Raw genomic sequence first — 23,313 nt, forward strand, 5'->3', positions numbered from 1 at the left:
TCCTGCATTGGAAGCACCCGTGCTCGCGACCCTGCAGCACGGGGGACAGACATGCACGTCCCAGATATTCCTTGAGTGTTAGAATACATTTTGGGTGAAAAACAGGAGTTTTATATAATTTTTTTAACCTGGTGTTGTTTTAGCAAGTTGTCCGACACGTTTTTGGAGACTGGACGTAGTGCTCGTCCGGACGGTGTTCCCAGCAGCGCAGCTCCTGACGCGGGGAGGCGGGCAAACCCGGGGTGCCGCGGTCACGGTAAAGGCCGCAGCGTCCGGGTCCCAGGCGCGCCGCTGACCGCACGCGCCCCGGAGCTTTCTGGGCTCCCCCGGGGCAAGCGCACCCCCGTCCCTCCCGCCCTTTCAAACCTGAGATACGAATGTGGGAACCACCGTTAATTAGATGTAGTTTCTAAACTTTGGCCGCACATTCCTGTTGCCTCTCCGTGGACCGTGACACACTGTCTATAAGATAGAACATTCGAAATAGCGTCATTCAGTCCACACGTGCGCTCCTGACACCCAACGCCCAGCGTAGGTGGCGGCGCCACTGCCAGAGCCCGAGGCCTTCCACTGTGGTTCCTGAGCATCACTGTGAAAACAAACAATTTAAAAGCAATTGCTGCGAACATCTGTCTAAGAGTCGGTAACGAGTCAAGTTCATGAACTCTTAGAAAGCCTGGTAATACGATGAGTGTAATTATCACGCATCTGCTTGGGCTGCAAATAAATAAAGCCAATAAAAGATAAAAGTCACTCGTAAAATTTAGAATGAAAAATTCATATTTTAGAATTACACATACCACATAGACTGGCTCATTTTAAGAATAATTAAGGAAATGGAAAGTTCCTAGCAAGGGCTTCCCGCGGGCCCCCGGCTGTAGCGCAATCCGTGCCCTCGGTGGCACAGCTCCAGCCCCGCCACACGCGGGGCTTCGTCTCCAGTACACAGTGAGCAGGGTTTTGACGTGCCATTGACTTGCTTTCCATGCTGTTGCCACTAAACTTCAAGTTCTAGCCACTTTTTCCTTTTCTTTTCTTTTTTGTCCCTTTTTTTTTTATCTTCTTTGCAGAAGACCATCAAATGAGCTGTCACAATTCTCGAATAATGCAAGACACGGAGAAGGACGACAACAACAACGAGGAGTACGATAATTACGATGAGCTGGTGGCCAAGTCCTTGCTGAACCTCGGCAAGATCGCCGAGGACGCGGCCTACCGGGCCAGAACGGAGTCGGAGATGAACAGCAACACCTCCACGAGCCTGGAGGACGGCAGCGATCGGAACGAGGCGCTGGGCCGCAAGAGCGAGCTGAGCCTGGACCTGGACAGCGACGTGGTGAGAGAGACAGTGGACTCCCTGAAGCTGCTGGCCCAGGGACACGGGGTGGTGCTCGCGGAAAACCTCAACGACAGAGCGTACGCAGACTCCCTGTCGCAGCAGGACAGCAGGAACATGAACTACGTGATGCTGGGCAAGCCCATGAACAACGGGCTCATGGACAAAATGGTGGAGGAGAGCGACGAGGAGGTGTGTCTGAGCAGCCTGGAGTGCCTGCGGAACCAGTGCTTCGACCTGGCTCGGAAACTGAGCGAGACCAACCCGCAGGACAGGAGCCAGCAGCAGAACATGAACATCCGCCAGCACGTCCGGCAAGAGGACGACTTCGCGGGGAGGACGCCGGACAGGAATTACTCCGACATGATGAACCTGATGCGGCTCGAGGAGCAGCTGAGCCCCAGGTCTAGAACTTTCTCCAGCTGTGCAAAGGAGGATGGGTATCACGAACGAGACGACGACACCACCTCCGTGAACTCGGACAGGTCTGAGGAGGTGTTTGACATGACCAAGGGAAACCTGACCCTCTTGGAGAAAGCCATTGCTTTGGAAACAGAGAGAGCGAAGGCCATGAGGGACAAGATGGCGATGGAGGCCGGAAGGCGGGACAATGTGCGGTCGTACGAGGAGCAGTCGCCAAGACAGCTTCCCGGGGAGGAGAGGAAGCCTAAGTCCAGTGACAGCCATGTCAAAAAGCCATACTATGGTAAAGGTAATATTTCTACCTAACGTAAGTTGCCTCATGAAAACAGGAGCTAGGGTGAAAGATGCCAATGATGCTCCACAAAGGAAGTGTGCATCACGCTAAGTCTTATCACTGATGCCCATCTCTTTAGAGCTGATTACAGAATTACATTTTGTGATTGTGTTTCTGAAGAGCGAATAAGATATTTGTCTGGGAGATGCACAAAGCAGCCCAATGTCCCATCAGAGCAGATGAGTGACACGTTTCAGCGGGAGAGGCTTGCCTTGGAAAGACAGGGCTAGCGCGCAAACACAGCGCGTGATAGGAAACGTTAGCGTGAGCCTGCGTTCTTACACACGAAGCAGAGTCTATGTGGAGTGGCGAGGGCTCATGCAATGAGTAGCCAATCAGGGATGAGACATGTATTTTATGTATCGGAACGGGTAGGTGGCATCATGATTTATAAAATTATCAACCAAGTGACACTTATTGATGAAACACCTCCCCCCCCATAGAAAACATGCCCTCATAGAAATCGAACAGAAACAGAATGACCTATAACGTAAGAGAAGGGCAGTGACTGCACATTAATTATCTTAAGATAGTGAGTAATGGGAGCCGTTTGCTATGCAAGGCGTGGTGTGTCCTGAGCTGAGATCGATAGTTATTCCTTCAGGATGTTCATTCCCGCTCACTGATTCCATTCCATTCTGTGGAAACGGTTATGGCGCCTACTTTATGGCGAAATACTCAAAAACCACCCAACACGATAGTTTCAGCAGATTTTCATTTATGAGCTCTACAGGCCCATATTTTCACGCATCTTCCTACATAAAGCAAACACAGAGTCAGTGCATCTACGGAGTGTTTAGACATGAATGGATGACTGGCCCTGTGTTTGCAATAAGAACCGTGTCCACTTGTGATACGAGCTGGTTATGACTTAACCCCACGAGGAGCCTCGAGACTGTGGGCATCTCGGTTACAAGACCTAAAGTCAGAAGCCATTTCAAAAAGGAAGCTGGTAATTCCTTAAACCCTTCCACGTTAGTAACAAAGCACATCCTCTGTCTTACCTTGTGTTCTATTCCTTGCAAAGACTGGGTTTCCTCACTGTGGATCTGATGCTGAGGTTCAGGAATTTGGCTTGAAAATCAGTTGCTATGGAAACCTCAAATGATCAGAGAACCAGTTTCTCCCGTTGTGACCTAGGTGTGTAGTCTCCTCTCAATGTACATGTGCATCGCTCCTGTGGCATCGCTCTAACCGAAGCCCAGCTGGAGACAAACCTTAGCCAGAGGCCCGTCGGGTTCTCGACGCGGCAGGTGCTTGAGCGCTGACCACCGTTTCAGTTCGGGAGGCGAAGGGGGACCTTCCAGGGGGTGCGGCATCTGAGGAAAGGGGACAGGCGCTAGCCCAGCCGAGCGTCAGCTTGCTCTGGGTGCAGTAAGACCGTGAAGCAGCATGTGTGCGCACAACCATAGTGCAACCCACCAGGACGTTTGAGCTGGATGTTTGAGACTCATAGGAACCAGACACTTGTAGGAAGAAAGTAGTGTCCTTTCTCACGGGGCGGCTCAGTTGGACTGAGGCCTCACGTGTCAGAAGTCGGTAGAGCGGGTTTCATGGTGGAGCTGGCAGCAAGGGATGCGGCAACGAACCTCGGGAACGTGTGGGCTCACGGGGCATCGCAGATTCCATGTCGCCCTGGCTTCTTTGGCTTCTGTGGTTCCCTTAAACCCAGCAGCTTTCTGTAGACCCTTACTCATTTTGCTTTGTCATTGTTATTTTATTTTTTTATTTTTTATTTTTTTTTGCAAGAAATGGAATTCAAACTGCTTGCTTCCCTTCAACAGATGGGGCTGAGGTGGGAACAAACAGTAAAACCTGAGATGTGCTTTTCCCTGAAACGGGGGAAGGGTTGGGGTATGGATCTTCCCGATGAGTCAGAAGCATTGACCCCTGACTCTACCTGTTTCTGTAGATTCCTTCCTCTGAGCCAAGCTCTCCCATTCCGTACGTGTGTTCCACTCCGTTCCCAGGTCTTTTCTCAGGATATCCGTAGGTACGTTCAGAACCGATTAAATAAAACCAAGCAGAGACACCAGAGTGGGCCAAGGAAATTAATGCCCTCCTTACTAAAAATATACATGATATGACATTTTACCAACACGGCCAACGGACAATTCCTACAACCGCATAGCTTACCAACAGTCTTTATTTCCAGCTTCGTTGTTGCCTTATTGCACCAGTTCTCGTTTATACACGATCTCCTTGAAATGATTTAAATTATAAATGAGCAATCTTTTCCAAAATCTTGAGCTAAAACAAAGTAAGTTCATCATGAAACTCCTCTGTCTTTCTTCTCCTCAAGCATCCACTTGAAAGGGAGGAAAGGGAGCAAGCTAAATCCAGCGCACGATTTTTTTTTTTTTTCTAGACGTTCTCGCAGGGTTCTCAGTTGAATTACTGGTCTGTTTGCTTGCTTGGTTGTTTTGTGTTTGCTTGAATGTTTACCTTCAACTGGGATTTCTGGAAATCAGCATGCGAGGGGAGGGGATGGCGGAGGCGAGCGGCATCGAGAGGAGATTATACCCTTGTGTCCTCCAAAAACTGAAATTGTTTGAGCACTTAATTCTATACAGATCTGCACTGAACTTCAGAACACTTTGGAAATCTGAGACCTAATGAAATTCGTTAGGAAATTGTAAGTGTGCTAATGAAAAAGAGTCACTTAAGGATGAATAATGGTCACAATGTAGGCTTTTACCTTTACATGCTATTTACATTTAGCTTATGATCTTTAATAATGAATATTTTCCTCTGAAACTATTACTGTGCACTTACTATTTCATATTTACATTAATTAAGTCATACTAACATTATTATGAAACTAAGTAAAAGGCAATAAAATGCTAGGTTTTTTGATCGCATGTGTAAGGGAAGCTCCAGTAAGATATTTAGAAACCGAAGCCACGACATGGTATCAGGTCGTCTTTGGAGACTCTGACCTTCCGTGAGGGCAGCGAGTCGCTGGCGGCCGTGTCCAGGGCATGCCCCTCCAGCACCGCACTGGTTTACAGACCCACGACCTGAAAGATGTATTTATTACCCAGAATAAAATGCTAGCTAAAAACAGAAAGGAGGGTGAGGTTTTTTTACATAAACATAAAATTGTTTATTTCTTCCCGTGAGCCCTTTGTCTCCTTCAAGGTCGCATGCATGACTTAGGAAGAAAGTCCATACGAGGTCATAAAACTTGAACCAAACCTACATTTCCTCGCTGTCTCGATTGGCCTGGTTAATGAGACATTGATAGGAAAGTGTTACGCCCCTAAGGAAACTGTTAACCGCACTCTCCCTGCACCAAACCACCACAGTCACCATCTGTGGACGATCTGTGCTGCTGGTTTTCAAAAACTGGCTCAAAAACGACGTTTTGCAGCCTTAGATGACAACCTGGTCTGAGCTTTCCCTTAGAAATATCTTCTGGAGCTGTTTTCTGCACATTGACGAAGCGTGGTCAATTCTGGATTAGAGAAATAACTTTCCTAGCAATAGCGTTGCATCTCTGGCATCTGGCATTCACGTTCGACCCGTGGTCCGCTCTGCTCCTCCCTCGACCGGCGGTGCAGAGCGCCAGCAGGGCTGTATAAAACCATCACCTCCTGATTTTGTTTATGCATGCACAGCATCCTAAGATCCTTCCTCTGGTTCCGAGTACAGATGAAGAAATCAAGACAAATGGTTGCTCCAGCAGCTTCTGAAACATTTTTGTTTTATTGCCCATCTCCCCTGTCGGGTGGGATCCCACCATTCTGGTTCATTTGCTTACAGTGCCTTCTAAGAGTTCAGCTTGTTGCAGAGAATCTCCAGGTCGGTGTGCTGTGGAGCGGTGTCGCAAGATGCCAAACTCCAGCAGCGCTAAAACTTTGCACCTAATGCCGTAAACAGTTACGGCGCCCGGCGGGACAGACACGGCCCTGCAGAGTGCACGGGGGACGCTGTGCTCCCCGTGGGATGTAACAGAGCGGCAGGCGGGGGTGGGGGGGATCACCGAGAGGCTTGCTCTCTTAGAAGGTCACTGTGTCATCATTCTTTATGTTGATTTCTTTGAGCAACACAGCTTGTCATGTAACACACGGGAAAACGATCAGGAACGAAGGTAGGGATAGTCTCTCTCTTTTTTTTTTTTTTTTTTCATTTTTTTCCACCAGCAAAGAACATAAAATATTTTATGATTCGCGATGACACCGTGTAAGGTCAAAAAAAAAAGAAAAAAGCCTACCCCAAAACCCAAGAGGTACCTACGCAAGTCAATGTCACAGCCTCTCACCCCTGACACCTGCTGATTTTCTTTATTTATCAAGGTCTCTTCAGGTTGTTAATGAATCACATTTGTCTTCGATGGGTAAAAAAGAAAAAAGAAAAAGAAAAAAAATTTCATTCTCTTGACACCTGTTGTCGCTTTTAGATCCCTCGAGAGCAGAAAAGAAAGAGAGCAAGTGTCCCACCCCGGGGTGTGATGGAACTGGCCACGTAACCGGGCTTTACCCACATCACCGCAGTCTATCTGGATGCCCGCACAAAGATAGGGTCCCTCCGGAAAGTAAGTCCGTGTTCCGCCAATGCCCGTGGGGGCGCGCACGCCCACGGCCCTGTCTGTGTCACCCACGTGCCTGTCATCCCATGTCAGTGCAGCTCCACCTCGAACCCCGTCTCCTCCCCCTCCTGTCCTGACGGGCACCTCAGCCAGGACGAGCTGTCCCTATCGCTAGATGGCCCAGGACGGCGGTCCACCCTGCCCCTGGCGCTGTCCCTCGCGGACGGGCCGGGGGGGCCCCAGGCACGTCGCCAGCCCCCTCGCCTCTCACAAGTCACCCAAGAGAATTCAGATAGTCTCGGGACGGCCCGTGCGGAGCTGAGCTCCCATGACCCCCCAAGGGACAGGAGCTTGAGCCTCCTCTTGCCCGGTTATGGAGACTTCTGTACGGACGAGCCAGTACGGAGAGTTGCATTTTATTGCATTTTGCTTGTGAGGTCTGTTCCGTGTCACGGCTGTCCCCACATTTCCACGCAACGAGACCTTAGGTGAGGACGTTGAACTCGGGCGGGTCTTTTTAATCAGCCAATGTTCTGAGACCATCCAGCTGATTCTGAGCACAGCTGAACTCATTCTGGGACCGGAATGACGCATCATTTCTGAAACCTCTTTTGTTTGCCCTCCTCTCAGCACAGGAAGTGAGCCGGCTACTCAAAAACCGTTAGTATTGATTGCTCAGGGGAAAAGGCACCTTTCAGAAATGACGAGATGAGTCTAGGGTCCTATGTTGAGCCTCAGGTATGTCCAGGGTTTCCCTCATGAGCTCAGACACCGTTTCCAGCAGGCGAAGTGCAATAGCTTGGCCGGGCCGCGTCAGGGGGGCCCGGTGACCCTTTGGAGGAGTCTTTGAGGGGGGTCCCGCCAAAATGGCTCACTTCGGAATTCCGAGGTGCAAATCTGTCCGAACAAAGAGAGGTTCCTAGCGGCCCCTGAGGCTCAGAAACAGCTTCAGCGGAACATTTCCAGGGGCGATAGAAGCTTTGTGCCTCCAGGTTTCTGAGCGGCTGTTGAGCACGAGAAGCCCGTATTTCTGATAAGTGCCCGGCGAACAAACGTGCAGAGCCGGGAAGGAAGCCACTCGAGTGCAAGGCCGTGCCCGTGTGTTACATGAGCAGGGAGCCAGCATGGTCTGAACGCAGCAGCTTCCGTGGCTGAGCGCCAGCGCGCGGCCTCCCTCACTCCCCAGCGAGCCCGCCCTCGCCCCCCTTCCCGGGTGAGCTCGGTGCCCGGCCAGCTGAAGGCCCTCGGTGTCTTCAGAGCAACGCGAGCCGGCACCGACCTGCCCAGCGGGGAGCAGGCCCAGGCCTGAGGCCCCGGCTGCCAGGGTCCCCTCCCGCCTGCGCGCAGAGGGCCTGGCTCTGTGCCCCGGCCCCAGGCCTGTCGGGCTGGGCCCTGGCCCCCTCGGCCCTCCCGGCCCCCCGAGAGCCCGCCTCTGACCTCTGAGGGCGCCGCTGCCTTGGCAGTCCTTCTCCAAGGCGCATGTTTCCGCCTCCCGAGTAGACACCCTGCTCCTTCCCTGGGCTGGGAAATGCCCCTGACTCCTTATTTTCGCAGGGAAAGTCTGAATGTGGAAGGAATGGGGCTGTGCTCCACGCAGCTGCATGGGGCCCCTGGGCCCGGGGTCGGACCCGGGCTCTCCTTGGTCCCGGGGTGGGGGGAACGCTCCACACCCAGCCGGGGAGCCCCTTGCCGAGCTCCAGCAGAAAGCCGCTTCCAAATACACACCATACAGCTCTTCAGAGACCCTAGGAATTTAAAAGGACAAAAACAATTAGACTCCTCAGATGCAGGTCTTCCTTTTAGGCTTAGATTTTTTCCCATTTTTTTCTGGGCCAGCCTCCCCCAGTCACCGTTTCTGGCCCGTCGAAGGCAGTCTGTAGCATGCTGAGCTAGAAGCAGAGGGCTCGCCGCCCGGTGGTTCTGGCCCTCGGCAGCCGAGAACGGGCCGGGCACTCAACACAGCAGGTGACCACAAGGCTAGGGGCTCCCCAGCCGGTCCGGCTCCCCGAGGACACACCGGCTCCACGGGGTGGCACCTGAGCAGGTCCTGAGGGACAGGGAGGGGCCCGGGCTGGTCAGACGGCTGGACACCAGGGGTGACGGAGGCCGGGGCCAGGGATGGACAGTCTGGGACGAGGTCAGGACACACTGCAGACATGGGCAGGCAGGAGGATGGGTGATGGAGGGCTTGGAGGTGACCCCAGGACGCCCGCCAGGCCAACACAAGGACACTCTCCACCAACAGACATAGTGATGGAGAAATGGGCCCCACCTTAGAAGACACGGCAGCTTGGGCTCTCCGGGTGGCTGGAAGTGCAGCGTGGTGCTCCTGCGGGCTTGGGGGAGGCTCCAGGGTCTGGGTGGGGTCGGGGATGGGGCAGCTCTCGGGACCTGATTTCCAGCCAGGACTCACGGGATCCAAGGATGAGGTTGTCCAGACAGGAGGCACGAGGCAAGAATGAACAGGAGCCAAAAACAGGAGTTTGGGGCATGAGCATATAGAACATGAGGCTGAGGAAGAGGGAGCAAAGGGACGCAGGAGAGCACGGTGGTTCTGGAAAGGTCCGGCCCACGTGGGGAGGCCTGAGAAGGTGGTCGGAGGGGACGGGCGGCCGAGGTCACTGCCACTGAGGCTCAGGCGCAGAGAAGGGAGGGTGGGAAGGATGAGCGGCAGGTGCAGCGGTGGCCTGAGGACCGCGGGGCCGAGGCAGACCCCGAGCGCAGGTGCGGCTCCCAGATGGCAAGAGGGAGTCCGCGTCTCCACGCGGCGGGGAGTGTGCAAGGCTCCGCTCTCTCTACGGAGAAGACCAGGTTTTGGAAAGTGTAGCGTCCCCGGGAAGGAAAGATGCGCTGATTTGAGAGGAAGCTGTGTTGCGGGGAGGGTTTCCGAGAGGCCCCGACGGGAGGATGGATGACGGAGGTGAAGCGGGAGCCCGGAGGGAGGAGCGCAGGCCCCGGGGGGGGGGGGGTGGCGAGGCCTCAGGGGCGATGGGCAGCAAGCAGGCAGGGCCCAGGGCGGGGGCCCGGGAAGGAGGCCTCCTGACGCCCCCCAGCCGGCCCCCGACACACAGAGCCAAGGCCGCTCACCCTCGTCCATCGGTGCTGACCGAGTGACGGACACACGTCAGGATGACACGGGAGCACGAAACTGTAAAGGTGAAGCCAGAAGCACTCGCTCCGTAAGGACCTGGTCAGGAGGGAGCACGGCGCCCGAGGGGACAGCGTGCAGCCTCCAGGGAAGAGGGAGATGGTTCTAGAGGAGCAGAACCGTAGAGATACACCCCCAGCGGGCGGACTTCGCTTTTCCCGGCCTCCTATGAGGTGAACCCCGGGTGCTGCTATGGTGCACACAGTCGTGCGGGGCCAGTGCTGGGCTCGGTCCTCCTGGCTTCCCACCGGCACCTGTTCCCCCAGAGCAGCAGCCGCTGACGGACACGCGAACTGTCCAGGCCCGCGACCGCCGCGGGTGACAGGCCTCCCACCCCTCTGGCTGCGGCGCCCGGCCCTGGGGCGTCCCCCTGCCGACCTCACGGGGTGAAGGCCACACAACAGTCGCTGTTCTAGCTCGTCCCTTTGGCAGGATAGTAAGATACCTGATTCCCGGATGAAAAGTCATCGTTTAATTCGTTTTATTTAAAAACCAGGTTGGGGGGGTCTCCATTCCCCAGGACCCCGTGGCTTCATCGCACCGGGTGCGCCCGGAGCACAGGCAGGTGTCCCCAGGCCCGATGTCCGTGCTGGTACACGGCCGCCCGCTAGCCAGTGCCAACCTGCGGGAGATGTAGGGAGGCCCCGCTCCCCTGCCCCGAGTGGAGCTGGGCGACCGAGCCCCACTCCGCGGCCCCCACCCGGCGCGCCCCGCTTTGCATGCCACCGAGGTGGACGCGACCTTCTTCCTACGTGTGTTTTCCCGACCATGCCCATCACAGACGTGTGTAGGCCTGTCCGTCATAAACTAACCCTCCTTCGTTAGAGTGATTGATATTCTTGTACTCGGACCATTTCTGTGTTTTAATGCTGGGCTGTCTTCTCTGCCTCTCCTTGTCAAGTTCTTGCCATGCATGAGAATGTCCTCAAGTGTCCCACTCCGGGCTGCACAGGGCGAGGGCATGTAAATAGCAACAGGAACTCTCACAGAAGGTAAGCAACGCGCTCCTGTGCCCCCAGACGCTGCGGGGACGGTCCCCGACAGCCACACCCCTGCACACCTCCCCTCCCTGCCCCGGGGACAGGGTGTTCATGGGGAGCTCGTGGGGGCCGTCCCCGACAGCCACACCCCTGCACACCTCCCCTTCCTGCCCCAGGGGACAGGGCGCTTGCGGGGAGGGAGCTCGTGGGGGAAGACAGCGCGTGGGGAAGGCAAATCCCAGGCCCCCTTCCTGCAGAGAGGACTCTTCCCTGGTCCCACCCCCGGTGCCCAGTGCCCTCCAAGGCGTCCCCGGGGCATGATACCCAAGGCGGAGCGGCAGCCACCCGCAGGGCGCGCTCGGTTCCCCAGGGTGCGCTCGGTTCCCCAGGGTGGGGAGGAGCCGTGCTGTGTGCACCGTGCACGGAGGGCTCACAAGCACGAGCTCTCGATGGTGTGTGACCGGCTAGGGGCCCCTGAATCCCTGCCGAAGCCCCAGCCAGCAGCGTGGACACCAGCCAAGTGGGAGCAGATGCCGGGAGTGCAAGTGCGCGGCCGTGAGCCGGGTCCATAGGCGCGCTCGGGACCACACTCTTGTTCTGGACAAATTCCAGCCCTTTCCTTTCCTATTTTGACCTCTACTAAGTTGCTCCTCATGCTCAGATCCTTATCAAATTCCTCTTTATCAACCGCCAGAGAGATTCTGTTCCAATGTGTCCCTGCTTTCAGCCTCACAAGCTCACGTAGAACTTTAAGTGAAGGAAACCGTTATGAGTTCCACCTTGGTTTTTGCCTGCCCGCCGGGTAAAGTGGGGGCCTAGTGTTAAACTCACAAGGAGACGCACCACAACCGGCCAAAGCGCTATGGTCAGCGGCCCTCACAGGGTCAGCCGAGAGCTCCCGGCGCCCCCCGGCGAGCTGCTGTTCTTGGGCTTTGGGGGATCTCAGCCTGCCCGGGCGGCTGTCCTCCTCTCCAAAGATAGCCTGGAATGGAGCCCGTGTCCTCTTGAGCGACGCCGAGTCTGGCTCGCTACCCCCAGTTGGGGCTGAGTGTGAGCTATGCTTGGCGTGGCCTTGAGCGTTGATGGCTGGAGACCAAGAGGAAACCCTCACGGTGCACCCATGCTCACCCCCCCCGCCCTGTCCACCCCCCAGGAAAGCCCTCGGCAGGCGTGGGGAGCTGCGGCAGGGTCTTCTCGAGCCTCCCGAGGGAGAGTCCGGAGGGGCGAAGGGGGCGCACAGCCCCCGCGGATGGCCACTAACCCCCTTTCTGTGCCTGCAGCCTCTCTGGATGCCCTATTGCTGCTGCAGAGAAACTGGCAAAGGCCCAAGAGAAGCACCAGAGCTGCGACGTGTCCAAGTCCAACCAGGCCTCAGACCGCGTGCTAAGGTACCAAACGCGAGCATGTCGTCTGGGAACACCTGAGTGTAGGCGGCCCCGGGGCCCTGGGCAAGGCAGATGGTCTGGCCAGGTGGCGGGGCCACAGGTGGTCGCCGAGCGGCTAAGGGAGCCCCTCAGGGGCCACTCCCCCGCTGTGTCCGCCCCCTGTAAGGTGTTAAATGAGACACGTGGAAACGTGTTCCTGGTTTTCTCTCTGGCCTGGAAAATGTTTCGTGATTCTCTGAACACTCGAGGGCGGGGAGCTCTGCGCCGCAATACGCTGCCCGGGGTGACCCTTCCTCGAGTGGAGGACAGGGCGTGGTGCCGGCTGCACCCGGGGGCCTAGGCGCTTCTCCCCTCCGGGGCCCCAGACACCATGAGGGGCGTGGGCAAAGCATCACCGCCCCCATCCGACCCACGGGAGCCGCACGCAGGGCAGCGGCTCGGGGACTTCCCTGAACAGAAGGACCTCGCAGATCACCTGGCCCAACCCACTGTCTCAGGTTCAGAAAGGGAGATTCTTGGGAAGGGCGGAGGGAGAAGCCCCCGTCCCGGATCCCGCCAGCAGCTCTTCTTTCCACTCACTCCCTTCGAACCCCGGGGGCCGCGCGGCCCTCAGTCCAGACTCGTCAGCGGAGACCGTGGCACAGGCACGCCCCGCGTCCTGCATGGTCTCCCTCCGGCCGCAGCGGGGAGCAGGTGCCCGGGCGCGGGAGGCAGGCTCCCACCCAGAGGCGTTGGGTGGGTTCCAAGCTTCGGGGTTACAGCGGGAGCGCTGAGGGCACGCACGCACGCAAGTTTGCTTTCCTTATGCCTTTAGGATAAATCACTTGGGAAAAAGCACTGTTTAAGTGTCAGGAACACCTGCGTGGTTCTGTTGTGCATTATTTAAAGCTTTCTGAAAAGATTTTACCCCAGTCGGTACAGACCCTCTTGTCCCTCAATAGAAAAGTTAATTGGATCTTGGGCAGCCCGGGGGGCTCAGCGGTTTAGCGCCACCTTCCGCCCAGGGCGTGACCCCGGGGTCCTGGGATCGAGTCCTGCATTGGGCTCCCTGCAGGGAACCTGCTTCTCCCTCTGCCTGTGGCTCTGCCTCTCTCTGTGTGTCTCTCATGAATAAATAAATAAAATCTTTAAAAAAAAAAAAAGAAAGAAAAGTTAAAATCTCTCTTTTAAAAAATTTTAGTTCTTTATCTGAGAGAAAGAGATAAACTGTGCGTGAGCAGGAGCAGGGACAGAGGGAAAAGCAGGTCCCCGCTGAGCAGGGAACCCAATGCAGGACTCGACCCAGGACCCCGGGATCGTGACCTGAGCAGAAGGCAGATGCTCAACCCCCTGAGCTGAACCGCCCCCCCCCCCCCAGGGGCTCTGAAAAGTAAAAATCTTCATGGAAAATGAGAAATACTTAAGTAGGCCAAAATAAGAAAATAAAAACCATTTATAACTCCTATTTAGAGATAAAGCCTCACCAAATGCCGGTGGGTGCTCTTCTGGGTGTCTCGGCGTGGGAGCTAGCCGCATAACACGCCCCCCACGGCCCGCGGCCCCCACCCCACTTAGTTACGGGGCGAGAAGCCTCCCCTGGGGCTCCATCCTCCCCGCAGGCATGGGGCTGACCCCAGATCCGAGGGTAGCTAGGGAGCCGCCGGAGCTGGGCACGGCCGTCCCCTCCGCAGACGCCACCCGGGGCCAGAGGGGAGCCTGGCCTGCACCTCCTGGGGACCCTCCCGGCAGGCTGAGCGTGGATGCGTCCCTGTGGCAGACCCCACCTCGCCCAGACACGGGCCTCCCTCTGATATGGAGCCTGAAGCAACGGCCTTTGTTTTTTTTACCTTATTTCTGTGGCTTCGTGGCCACAGGGCCCTTTCCACGGGCCGAAGTCTCGGAAAACCACAGCAAAGGATAGACGGACGACGAGTGTGCGCCGAAGTGGTGCATCTACCAACACCGTGCCTCTGGCGGGGCGGGCGGGACGGGCAGGAGGGACCCGCAGCAACCGCGGCCTGGCCTCCGGGGCTGTCCCATGCTCCTGAGCACCCATGTCCCGGGATGGGAGGACCTGGTCTCCGTGGGGCCGGAGGGAGGCCCGGAGGGAGGAAGAGAGAACTGCTTTAGAGCCGCACTCGTTGAAGAAGCTGAAACACCTTCCAGCCGAGTGCCCAACTGGGAGACCTCAAGGCTTCCAATTCCGTTCCAGTTCTCCCGCCCCTGGCCGCAGGGAGTGGACCCCCATCACAGCCTCAGTTGGACACCGGGGACCCCTGTCACCCCTGCCTCTGCTCCAGCCCCGCTCCTTCAGAGCTGGTCCTGATCTCCGACTGCTCGGGGACCGTGCCTCCCACAGCCTTGCCCGCTGCACAGAGCCGACCCCCCACCTGGTCCCAGGCTGCCAGGTCCCGCAGGCCCCGGGGATGCTGTTGGCGCCCCTGCTCCTCAACTTTGACCTCTGTGGCTCCTTTCCCTGGATCTTAACCTGTACAGCACACCCTACACCTGGACCCTTAAAACAGCATCACACTCTGCATGCTGCCCAGAAACTCAAGGCAAGGGTTTGGTTCCCTTATGTGCCCCCACATTACCCACAATGCCTAAGGGGCGTCCACCCGGTCACCGCAGTATTTCATTGATTTGACAAGAATAGGCTGCATTAATGAAATCAAAATAAAGGTGTCGGTGATCTGATAAAGGTGTTAGCACGAGGGGAAGCTGGGTGAAGAGCAGAGGTAGCCCCTCCTCTCAGCGTGTCTGTAAGTCTACGGTCATTTCCCAAAATAGTTTCACACTCTCTCCCACGTTACGCACAACTGGGTGGACACACAAAACAAGGTAGACTATTGAGGACTGAGCAGTAACCGAGCGCTCCTCCGTGTCAAGACTTTATTCCCAAGTCTGGACAGCTGGGTGACTACCCGGTAAACATCTCATGCGTTCCATTGTCACGTCCAGCCATGAACCATTCATCTCATTTTGGGTCAGCCCATGTCCCTAAGAGGTTTTCTACATTTCTTCCTTTTTTAAAAATTATTTTAAATTAAATATGTATTTATTCATGAGAGACACAGAGAGAGGCAGAGACAGAGGCCAAGGGAGAAGCAGGCTCCATGCAGGGAGCCCGATGCGGGACTCGATCCCAGGACCCTGAGATCATGCTCTGAGCTGAAGACAGACGCTCAACTGCTGAGCCACCCAGGCGTCCCTTTTTTAAATTTTTTTTTTTTAATTTTTTTTTAAGGCAAATGTCTTATTGGCTCACGCCCTGTGTTGTAACTCTTACTCTCTGAACCGGTGTGAAAAGAACACGTGGATGCAAGGTCCTTCCCGTCCTCACACCGCCCGAGTCCCACCCAGCCAGCCAGGGCTTCAAACAGAAAAAGAAATAAGAGAAAAAGCAAAATATCTTATTTTCTTCTTAACTGTGCCTTTCGGCCGTCAGGCTCAGGCAGACAGCCTGTTTGGTGCCGCGTCATCCCAGCACACGCGGTCGTTCTGGGGCGGGTGGATTTGAGCCGCAAGCCCTCACCTCCACGCGCACCGCGTCTTAGCTGCAGCCACGAGAGAGCAAGCTGCCGATTGTTTCTTGTTTGTTCACAGGCCAATGTGTTTTGTAAAGCAGCTCGAGATCCCTCACTACGGCTACAGAAACAACGTCCCCACGACCACGCCTCGCTCCAACCTGGCCAAAGAGCTGGAGAAGTATTCCAAGACCTCGTTTGAGTACAACACTTACGACAGCCATACTTATGGCAAGCGGGCCATAGCTCCCAAGGTGCAAACCAGGGATATATCCCCCAAAGGATATGATGGTAGGAGGTGCACACTCTTCTACGTGAGAGTCACGCTTGCCGTTAATAATGTTGTTGTTGTGTGTATCCGTTTCCTACAAACCAGTCGAGCAGGTGGTCACTTGACGGGTGCCCCAGAAAGCCGACCCCAGGCGGGGGCGCGCTCGTGTGCTCACGGGCCTGGGTGAGCCCCGCCTGCAGGAGGGAGGAAGATGCCCGCCCCTCAGTGTTTCCAAAGCAGCACGTTCTGGCCGCTTTCAGAATGTGCAGAGAGCCGTCGGCTCACCTGCTTCCTTCCCGATGTTGCCTCGGAGGTGTCCTTGCACTTCCTGTAGACGAGGGCCCAGCACCCATCAACCTGGGACCGCCAGAGGGAGCACCCGGAGTTCTTGGCCCTTTTGGGAAACCCTGCATTCCCTCGGAGTTCTCGATCTTGGATGCACATTAGATACATCTGGGGAGACGTTAAGCATCCTCATGCCCAGGCTGCACCCTGAACCAGTTAAATTGAAATCCCTGGGGGAGGGTGGGGGTGGGGGGCTGCCTCTATGGTGACATTCTCTAAGTGACTGGTGATTCTAAGGTGCACCCAAGAGCAGAAACTTCTGCTGGTGTCACCAGGCCTTCTCCCGGCAGATGCCGGCCCTGGCCTGTTTCCCCGTGGGGAGTGGGGCCGGGCAGGGCCTCCTTTTATGACCTAGCTACCGTGCATCCACCAAAAACAAAAAGCAGGTAGAACCAATAAAAACCACCTGCTTCTCAGGGGGTAGCTTGCTTCCCCTCGTGGGTCCCGGGTCCTCTGCCAATGATTCGAGCTAGCCCCCACGGCTTCCCTGCGCTAACATGGTAAGTCGTTGAACGCGGAAGGGATGACTGCATTTCTCTGATGTCACATGCTTATCTAACCACATTTCTGATTCAAATTCTAGGATATATGGGCTGAGTGGGCAAATTTTCCTGACTGGGATGTGGGTTGTACATGTTTTGATGATTCTTAGGTCTTATCTGGGTGTTCTGTAGCAGAGACAAGGAGATGGGCCTTTAAAGATCTTTTAGTTCCTCTCTGAAAAAGATGTGTAATTAAAATCACAGCAAACAAAAAATATTTGTTTAAATCGAATGCTTGGGGGGCTCCAAAACCTCTTTACGATTCAATGTGAGTCGTTGCACATGTTTCTGAGTTATGTGAGTTATTCTTTGCCTTAATGACAATTAATATGTATAGTGGGTGAAATTTAGTATATCTTCAATGTATCGTATATTGATTATCCTCGTGTGTGTCAATTCTTAATATAGAGGAACAAAAATGTAAGTGGAAAAAAAGAGAGTGGCTTAGGGTATAACAGAAAATAATTTTTTTTTGTTTTATTTTATCATAATGATTTTCCGATTTACAGTTTGCTATAACTTTATCCATTTGATTGCAAACGAAGGATCAGAAAAATTGAATTCACATAATTAAAAATTACGCTTCTACCATTTCCAATTCAGCAATATTTCACAGTGATCTGGAGAGGAGTTCCACTAGATGTTGGTCTTCCCACAACTGTTTGCTGCTCTTGTTCTGTGGCCTGATTTCCTTGGCCTCGTCATATGGTTGGATTTTGGGTGAGGTCATAACCAGTAGGGCACATTTTCCTGCTTACAACACCCTTTGGTGGATAAGAAGTCAAACCTACAAGGGTCTATTCTCAGCTCTGCCATTTAGGAGCTGTGTGATATTTGGCAGATTAATCTTTCCGTGTGTTCGTTTCCCCAAGAACAGAGTGGTAGTAACAATTCCCATCCTTTGGACCCCATGGAGCTGTTGTGAGATCAGCTGACAGCTCTAAAGAGCTGGACAAACTTTTAATTACTGGCATTCATTCTTACCCACCCAGAAAATACCTGTTGTCGGAAACCTTACCTGAGCCAAGTTCTTCAACTGGCCCCGAAGGAACCCAGAATATGGAACAATATTAGGCCTTTAAGAAACCAGAAAAAGGGAGAGGGGGCAGGGAAAGAAAGGCAGCTTTTTACCATAACCTACTGAGAGGAGCATCAATGACTCCATTTCTTTCACACTAGATTCATCTGACAGACTTTTTAAACATTAAAGAAAGTTCCCAGTAAGGATGAGAGCGGCCAGGTCAGTTTCCTTGGTAGGATGTAAACTGAGAGCCGTCTCTGAAGCAGGCAACAGGCAGGAGACACCACAGAGTAATTGCGGTCTCTGGTCACCCTACAGGAATGTCCTCCTCATGGCTTGTTGCAGATGCAGAGAGCTGGGTCATTGCTCCTAAAGAGTAAGGGTGGAATGAGCCTACTGTAGGGGGAAGCATTACACTTGGGAACAAGGGGAAGGGCCATGGAGATGCCCAACAGGATAGAAAAATAGGACCTTTCTCCCCAGTCTTTGGATATCACACCTTAGATCCCACCACCTGTGCTGAAAAAAACACTCGAGGGATCCCTGGGTGGCGCAGCGGTTTGGCGCCTGCCTTTGGCCCAGGGCGTGATCCTGGAGACCCGGGATCGAATCCCATGTCGGGCTCCCAGCATGGAGCCTGCTTCTCCCTCTGCCTGTGTCTCTGCCTCTCTCTCTCTCTGTGTGTGACTATCATAAATAAAAATAAAAATTAAAAAAAAAAAAACACTCGACACACATTGTTTTACCTGCATGCATCCTTCCAGACACTGGCTAGTTGCTATCTTTCTGTCTGTCTGTCTATCCGGAAATCCATCCAATGACCCATCTATCCATTCATCCATCTATGTATCCCTCCATCTGTGCATCCATCCATCCACTCATCCACCCATCTACCCATCTGCCCATCCTCCCATTCACCCATCCACTCATTCATCCATCCATCCACCCATCCATCTGCCCATCCGCCCATCCACCCATCCACCCATTCATCTATCCATTCACCCATCCATCTGCGCATCCACCCATCCACCTATTCATCCATCCAGCCATCCATCCATCCATCTATCCATCCATCATCCATCCATCCACTCATCCACCCATCCACCCATCCACCCATTCATCCATCCACCCACCCATCCACTTGCCCATCCACCCATTCATCCATCCATCTACCCATCCATCTGCCCATCCATCCATCTGCCCATCCATCCATCCACCCATCCACCTATCCACCCATCCATCCATCTATCCATCCTTCCATCCATCCATCCACTCATCCACCCATCTACCCATCCACCCATCCACCCATTCATCCATCCATCCATCCCTCCACCCATCCACCCATCCACCTATTCATCCATCCATCCATCCATCTATCTGTTCATCCATGCATCCACCCAACCAACCACTTGGCTGTCTATCTATCATGTATCATCTATCTCTTCTTTCCCTCTGGAGGACAAGCTTTCAGGCAGAGTTGGAGAACAAACGGAAGACAGTGAGACATGCTCTCATGCAGACAGTGAAGCAAGGAATTCATTCTGGAGGAATTAGCAGGAGCTTTATCAAAATGGCTTTATCATGAGCTTGAGTAGAAATTATGCAAAGGTAGAAGATCCATGTGTTGGTAGGAAAGACCTGTGGCCTGGAGAGGTGCCTGAGAGCAGGGACGGGCACCTGTGGGACAGGTGAGGAGATGGCTGTGCGTCACCCACCATGCTGAGGAGCTTGAGGCACTCTCCTGTAAGATATGGAAGTCCACGTGCCAGGGCAGTGAATGAGGGAAGGCAGGAAAGGACAGAGGTTCCCAAATATGTATGTTGGCCTTGCCGTCTCCCTGCGCACCAGCATCTCCCCCAGCCTGTTGGTTACAGTGACCTAAGAACGGCTCTGATGTGTTGAAGTTGTTGGATAAAAAAGAAGAGTTTGTGACATGTAAAAATCATGTGAAGTTCAGATTTCAGTGTCCATCGGTAAAGCCACATGGGCCCCAGCCGCCTGCCTCCATTTGGTCAGTGACTGGTTTCACACAATGGCAGAGCCGAGTGGTTGTGCCAGAGACCATGGGGCCTGTAAAACCTAGACTATTGTCCAGTCCTTCTGGACTGGACAATGTGTCCACTGTAAGGACACATTATCTACCCCGTATGTTAATAGATAAGAAGGCGGACATTCCCAGGCAGAAACAGCTGCCAGACCCAGTGTAAGACATCTCCACACATGTCTCCAGGCGATACATCACTACCCCGAGCTTTGTCTAGACTCGCAAGTTCCCAGAGGCCCCAAGGGCTCCCCACATGAGCCTCCCTTTCTGTCATCCCCAACCTCCAAACTCTCCAAGCTAAACACTTCATGATGGGCTTTGAACTTCCTCTCTGCTCCCCAAACTCAGGGCCACCCTGAGGAGCTCAACCTCCCATCTGTCATCCCGGCCCCCGTCCAGGCCCCCTCCAGCAACGGCTCCCGGAACTGCTCAGGTGGCCGCCCAGTTCCCTCCTCACCCCTGCCCCCAGCCGGCGCTCCCCAGAACGCCCGCCCTCCTCCCCACCCCTGCTGCTGGGCCGCCCCACAGTCCAGCTGCCCCATAACGTCTCGACACTTGGTCCTCACTGACGCAGCCCGGCCCGCACTCAGCAGCCCTCCTCCTGACTTCACGATGGCGCCCGTGCAGAACCGGGCAGCTGTTCTCGCCCCCATGCAGCTCTGGGTCTCGCCTATCTTCCCGGGTAAACGGCCTATCTTCCCACTGGATTGTAAACCCCTGTCCTCAGATTAAACCCCACAGCGGCAATGCTGGCTGTGTAGACACTACTTACTGTCCTAGTGGGAGAGTGGACATGAAGAGTCCGTGCTGGGACTTGATGCATTAGGTCACGTGAGCAGAGTGTGTGCAGACCCCGTCTAACTGTATCCTCACGGGAAAGCTCCTCCTCCCACCTAGCACTGCATCCGCCTCGGTGCACTGATGACCGTGCAAACCTGCGTGGGCACCGTGAGAGTCGGTGCTGTGCTCGAGGGCGCACGGCCGTCCGAGTCCAACCAGGTCCGCCCACGGGGTAAACCCCCAGGGGGTGCCTCCAGACCGTCCTCTTTCCATGTGGTCCTCGTGGAAGTCTGGGCTGTAAGGACACATTATCTATCCCTTATGTTAATAGATAAGAAGGCGGACGTTCCCAGGAGAAGGAGACGTGCACATTTGGTGAGACTCTCCTGAGCAGAGCAGGGTCATAAGAAGGCTCTGGCTGGAACGTGGTCATTTTACTTTTTTAATTTGTCATCTTTAGCCAATAGAAATCCCGTGGAGTCGTTCTTTGTCCTGCAAGAGAGGGATAGGATGCTAGAAGAGGGGGTGTCTCAAGGCGACGCAAGGCCTGGAGGGCTGTCCCTGCAGCCGCACGCGGGGGTGGCACGACCAGGGACAGGTTGGCACCCAGAAGGACAGTGGCAGGGCCTGGCTGCCGGGTGACAGGAAAAGGAAATGCATTTTGTCGTGGTCAGTGGTCAGTGATGCTGGCTTTGGGAGCGGTTCACGAACAGGTGACAGTTACAAGGCCTGAGGACCCCCCCCACCTGACACGTGGAAGCGTCCGCACCCCCTTCCACTTGAACGAAACAAAGGCGTGCCTGCGCTCAGGGAAGGCCATACGCCCCTCCGGGTCAGGCCCGCCAGCCGATCGGCCCCAGGCCCTCCCCACTGGCCTTCTGCCCAGACCCACCGACGTGGCGCCGGCCCGGGACTCGACAGCCAGGGAAGGAGGCGCACTCTGCCCAGGGGTGGCTGCCGTTTGCTGTACAGACGATGCCCTGCTTCGTTCTTTTAGAAACTGCAATTTGCTCATTTCAAACTGAAATGGCCGTTTTTCTTATTTATGTGCATTACATCTCTTTCCTGCCCCAGTGGCTAGCCCTCACCAGGGAAAGGACCCCTCCGAGGCACTGTGTCACCCCTCCCACAATCTTTACACTCCTATTCTTATTTCAAGACTGTAAATGGTGTAAAACCCCAGACTTCAGTCCCCACGCAGAGAACCACGAGCCGCTGCCCCCTGTGTGGCTCCCCAGGGACGGCCTCTCCGGGAGGGTCTCTGGGGCCCCACGGGACGCTCCGTGCCCACACCCCAGACCATGCCCCCCATCACGCCGCGCCATCCTCTGCATAGGCAAGGTGTGTCCACGGAGGGATGAGGAAGGGAGGTCATGTCGCAGACACAGCAGCAGGGGTGCTGGTTAGTCTTCGCGGAGCGGGACCCGGCCCGCACGGCTCTTCGTGCTGGGGGTCTCAGTGGTGCAGGCCACCCTTTGGTCCACGCAAAGGGACTCGCCTGTGCGGTGGCTCTGTGACATTTGGTGGGGGTCTGGGGCCAGCGGCGCCCCTGAGGCTGTGTGTGCTGTGCCTGCATCTCTGTGCAACCCGGTGGCACAATGAAAGCACCGTCTTTGGTCCAAAGTGGAAAGGTACCAACGATGAAAGCTTAGGTACTTTTTCACTTGTAGCCGAATAAGGGGCTTTGGGCAATTCCTTGGTGTAGCTCGTGATGACCGACCGTGTGTGAGGCCAGCTGTTGAGCTCCGCTCTGCTGGCGCCTGCCCTTTGGGAGGAAGGCATTGTGCGTGTCCTCCGAAGGGGCTACTCGGGTTACAGAGGGCGGTGACAGCGCTGGACACCCAGGGCGAGCCGGCGAAGCTCGCTCTGGAAGGGACGTCCAGAGGTGCACCTGGGGTCGTACAAGAGTGGCTCGCAGGTGGAGACGTCTGGGGGGGTTCCTGCGCCCCCCCTCCCGGATCACCTGCTAATTCCTCCCTGTGCAGGGACTCCGGGGCGGGGGGGACCTGACCGTCCTGCAGGTGGGCACCCTGTGACCCTGCTGCCCTCGGCATTGGCCACCGGGCCCTAACAGGTCACCTGCAAACGTTGTCCCCACCCGTGGGCCGGAGGACACTTCCGGGGAAGACAACACTGGCTGCCCCGGGCCTGTGCGCCATGGGTGACGCAGGTTGCTCACAGGGTGCCCTGCCAGCCAGGCTCCATCCCTGCAGGGAGGCGAGGCAACATGTGGCATGCCCATGGCCACCCCGCCCCGCTTACCTGGGCTGGGCCCTCTCCCTGGGCAGGCCGGTTCCTCTGTGTGGCTCTTTACTAGACGCACAGGGGAAGATTTTTCTTGAGGAAAGGAGTGTTTCCATCACATGTGCCCAGCTGGCAGGCCTCCCCCAAAAGCACAGGAGCGTGTGAGGCTACACCACCTGCACACGAGACAGGGAGCCCCCGCTGACCACTGAGGCCCCTCCTGGCCAGGAGGAACGGCCGGCCTCTTGAGGGACGAGGTCTGTGGAGTCCCCCTCGCCCACTGAGCCGATGGGCAGTCATGATGGGGAGACCCCCCCACGGGCCTCGGCCAGGCCGGGGTTCCGGGCACTCCCCAATGTCAGGTGGCCAAGGCCTACTCGGGTGTGGCCAACGCAGCCATGTGTGGCCTGGCACAGAGGCGCC

General features: G+C 55.4%; 1 protein-coding gene across 25 annotated transcripts in view; it reads left to right on the top strand.

Moving 5' to 3' along the window:
- The window catches only part of MYT1L (myelin transcription factor 1 like), a 403,856-nt gene that overhangs the window by 313,297 nt on the left and 67,246 nt on the right, over nucleotides 1–23,313 (top strand). For 22 of the 25 annotated variants that reach the window (XM_072771259.1, XM_072771262.1, XM_072771272.1 and 19 more), the window contains 5 exons: nucleotides 1,071–2,048; nucleotides 6,496–6,630; nucleotides 10,674–10,764; nucleotides 12,033–12,140; nucleotides 15,723–15,934. In XM_072771259.1, the coding sequence (XP_072627360.1) occupies nucleotides 1,071–2,048; nucleotides 6,496–6,630; nucleotides 10,674–10,764; nucleotides 12,033–12,140; nucleotides 15,723–15,934 (1,524 nt within the window). The remainder of the gene's footprint in view (nucleotides 1–1,070; nucleotides 2,049–6,495; nucleotides 6,631–10,673; nucleotides 10,765–12,032; nucleotides 12,141–15,722; nucleotides 15,935–23,313) is intronic. The other 3 variants (XM_072771280.1, XM_072771284.1, XM_072771285.1) reach the window with 1 other exon arrangement.

The sequence above is a fragment of the Canis lupus genome, chromosome 12 (assembly GCF_048164855.1).
Source record: "Canis lupus baileyi chromosome 12, mCanLup2.hap1, whole genome shotgun sequence".
Classification (NCBI taxonomy): domain Eukaryota; kingdom Metazoa; phylum Chordata; class Mammalia; order Carnivora; family Canidae; genus Canis; species Canis lupus.